At 30.6% G+C, this 3,930-nt stretch overlaps 1 protein-coding gene across 1 annotated transcript; it reads right to left on the bottom strand.

The window, feature by feature from the left end:
• Positions 1 to 23: 23 nt before the first annotated feature.
• Positions 24 to 3,562, bottom strand: LOC143583200 (uncharacterized; the record flags this gene model as incomplete). The annotated part of the gene is made up of 6 exons (XM_077065574.1): positions 3,256 to 3,562; positions 1,231 to 1,361; positions 953 to 1,144; positions 623 to 726; positions 457 to 529; positions 24 to 369 (listed from the first exon to the last, which is right to left on the bottom strand). Coding segments are annotated over exons 1-6 (888 nt in total), but the record flags the coding sequence as incomplete, so codon positions are not given.
• Positions 3,563 to 3,930: the final 368 nt, after the last annotated feature.

Here is a 3,930-nt window from a genome sequence, read left to right as displayed (position 1 = left end):
CCAAGAACATAAAGTCGACTTGCTTTCCCTTCTGCATAAGCCCATTTTAACTTGGCTATTGGAGTTTTATCTATTTTATACCCAAGATTTAGTTTAAACAAAGGACCACTTTGGGTCCCACTTAACTCCTTGTCAGTTGAAAGTTCAGTTTTTGAGTCTACAGAGTGAGGAACACTCCACATCAGAATTTCTCCATTGTTGTATCCAATAACTACTTTGCTTCCAAAGGGACATGCCCAACATGCAGCTGTCACTTTTTTGGTGTCGTGATTCATTGAGTAAATCAAATTTCCTCCAGTTGTAAACACAGGTTTGCTATCTTGAATTGACCATAATGTAATAAGTCCACTTTTATAAATTATAAGAATCCTGAATTGAGAAGTGACACATGAAGTGAGATTTGAGAGGTTTTTAACAGTCATTATTATTGAAAAGGAAAAAAATATTGGGAATTACCTTTTACTTTCAGCTGCTGGTTGAGGCAGAATGTACATAACAGCAGCATCAGTTAGATCCTCTGTTGAATTACCTATATAAGTTGACCACTCAAAAGTCAAAAATAATATAAAGACTCTTATCTACTACTATCTTATAATATAAAGCAGAAAAAAATGCGGCTCACTGTTAGATGCTGCAAAAGGAATTCGGTATTTCATTTGTGTTATATCACATGTCTCTTTGTCAAACTTCAGAACTGAAACATTACCAAACAAGTCTCCAACATACCTATCAATGACATGTATTATGTATAAGTATTGTAACCATAAAACATTAAAACCTATATCTTTAAAAGCACCCTTGTGAGTTTGAGAAACACTTACATGTAAAAGGTACGTTGAAGGACTGTAAAAGACGTAATTTCTTCATTATATACATGCACATGAGCTAACGACTTTGTGTCTATGTTCCAAACCTATATATATAAATATGTAAAACATTTTTTTAGTCTCACATTAAACTGATGGGTTTAGCAATTGGCATGCCAATATGATTCAAAGGGCTTGCCTCAATATGATTTTTTGCATTAATGTTTATAAGAAACTGTTGGTTGTGAATGAACTGCAAAAACTTGCTTGGTACTGCCTCAGGAGACTCCAAAACAACTTGAGTGTTATCTTGTCCAAATAACTTAATCCGGCCATCTCTAATGAAAGAAAAATATCAAACTAATCAGATATTGGATTAATGAACCACAAATAGTATTTGACATTAAGGTCAACAAAAGTATACATGGTTGACATGGCAAGAATCTTCTGAATAGGGTCATAAGCAAGCAAATTACATCCTGATGGAGGGCCATAATGGTATACAAGGCGTGGATTTACTTCATCAGACTTCAAACCATCTGGATTTCCTCCAGGCTGCAGCGCAACCATTGATAGTAATGATTATGAGCCAATATAAAATAACTAAATAAGTTTTAACACTTAGTTTTTTTGTTTCATAATTTCTTGAACAGTTCTTATGAGTTATTGGAGATTCAACCAATATCAAACACTGGATTCAAACACTAATCTAAGGATTATTCTTCCATTTGATTATCTTTCAAGGTGATGCAAGTTTTATGATCTTAATATATTGATCAATCCAAATTAATCTTATTGTCATACGAAAAGCTGGAGAAAATGAGAATGGTATAAGTCTGTAAATGTTTCATGATGCCAGCATGGTGGACTTTTCTTAATCAGCAGTCACGTACTAAGTGGTCCATAAAGTAAACCAACACTAAAATTTACGTTTTGGTCCTGATATTATTATAACTTCACATGATCTGACACTTTCAGTTTACATAAAAGGCTTTTTTTTCAGATTATTTAATATTCAATCCACCAAATATTTAACAAATCTGAATTAATACAAAAACCGAAATTTGTATAAATAATATCAAGATTACCATATGGCAACCAATCATGCCATCACCATCCATACTTTTTCTATGCTCTTGCTTTTTATATTATTATAATAATATAAAGAAAGCCTTGGAGATAACATCAGAGAAAGTTTTTATATTGATTTATCAATAAATAAAAACAGTGTATGTTTGAAGAAACCTTTATATGATTGGATAGATTAGGTGAACAAATCAAATTACCATCCTAGAAAACAAGATTAAAATAATCAACCGATTGTAAGATCCACCCACGCAACCACAATTATTGTAAAAAAAATATTATATAAAATATAAATATAAAATATCCAATAAATAAAGTTAAAGTCACTTTCCCCTAACGAACTTTGAAGATCAGGTGAAGATTTATACTGGTAACTAATATATATTCCACAAAAAGAAATGTAGAAAAATGGAAAAGACTGAGACTATTATAGTAATGAAGTCACATTTACATAATGATATCATATTACAACCTGATAACAACCTTAAAAGGAAAGTAAACAAAATTTATTATTTATAAGTTATAACAAATTAAAAATTCTAGCTGTTTATGACTATACTTGATATCATCATATCATAAATTCATAATCATAATAATCATATAATACTATAATAGTATACCAAATGTGTTAACACTTAATCCTGTTTCAAGTATTTATGCTCCACATTACGTGTTCTTTCTAAATATTCTAAACTTTAGAACCTAACTAGTAGAATTCCTTAGCGGCAGAACTTGATCAGTATCGGTCCAATTCGTCACGATAAAGAACATAAAAAGAAACTTTTATCAAAACGTAGATAAGATTAAGCCCGTCGCAAGGGTATACATTATATTATTGGAATAACGAAAATAATAAACGGTGTCCCTTTATACACAAAAAAAAAAGAAAAAGAAAAAGAAAAATTAGGTAGTTTTGATAAAATGTACATTTGTGCTTCGATTACTTGCATAATACTAGGAACAATTTGGTTTTGAAAAAACTTTATATCAAGCTATACATAAGAGAGAAACAAAATATGCTTAAAAACTATTTATAATCATAAAATATAAAAAAATGAAAAGAAATAAAAATAATAAATAATAAAAAGATATTAAAGGCTGTAATATTAAATGAGCAGGTAAATGAGATTTTAAAATAAATAAAAACAAAGGAATTTGAAATTCCTACGGATGTACATGTAGTAATTCGAAAATGAAATTAAAATTTAAAATTGAATCTGGGCATTGGATATAACTCACCGGAAATCACTAATCGGCGGTATAATTATTAATTACGAGCTCTTAAAACAATCGCTACAGTTTCGATAATTAACAATTGGAGCTTAAATAAATTTAGCCTAAAGGACCGGATATCGAAACGTACCTTCTTCAACGAAGCCTTTTCGACTAGCTTCTTAACAAACATGTTGCTCAAATTAAAGCGTAATAATCTTCAATTCAGAACGATCTGGTGATAATTAAGCTCCTTAGTTTACGATCTGCCGGCGAGAACTGGACGGCGTACGGCGGAGAGAGAGAGTGTGAGTGTGTGCTTAGTGATAACCGCCGTGTAACGGTTGCTTTTACGGTTTTATTACTACTTTTATTATTTGAAAACAAGACAACTCTTCAGATATGACGTATTTATTTATTAAAATGTTTCACTTTACATCCCTTAAATAATATACATAACCAACAAAGGCCCTTCAATGGAGCAAAATGGTGTTTCTAGTAACGTTTTAATTTGAAATCATCAACTGCCATATATGTTACAGAATGTTGACCTCAATGATTATGATAATAAGTTAAAGGATTGGAATTTAAGTTTTTGGTTAATGGTTAAAGATATCATAAAAAAGGGATGAGTCAAACATTACATTTCACATGTGAAGATGAGTTATCATGTGGGTTTGAAATATCGGTCTTTGTTGATTCAGTCAGTTGAAGAGTTGAATATTTTGGAACTTAAAATACGTGAATCTTTGTGATTAAGTGAAGAATAAAACATTTGACGTATTAGTTGAATTCAAAGTGTTTTATTGTAACTTAAGGAGTTTGG

This window comes from Bidens hawaiensis, unplaced genomic scaffold (genome assembly GCF_021521415.1).
Source record: "Bidens hawaiensis isolate Kalapana, Puna unplaced genomic scaffold, B.hawaiensis_p1.1 tig00032166_1, whole genome shotgun sequence".
NCBI lineage: Eukaryota > Viridiplantae > Streptophyta > Magnoliopsida > Asterales > Asteraceae > Bidens > Bidens hawaiensis.
Note: the sequence above shows the minus strand (reverse complement) of the source record. Positions and strands in the feature narration are given on the sequence as shown.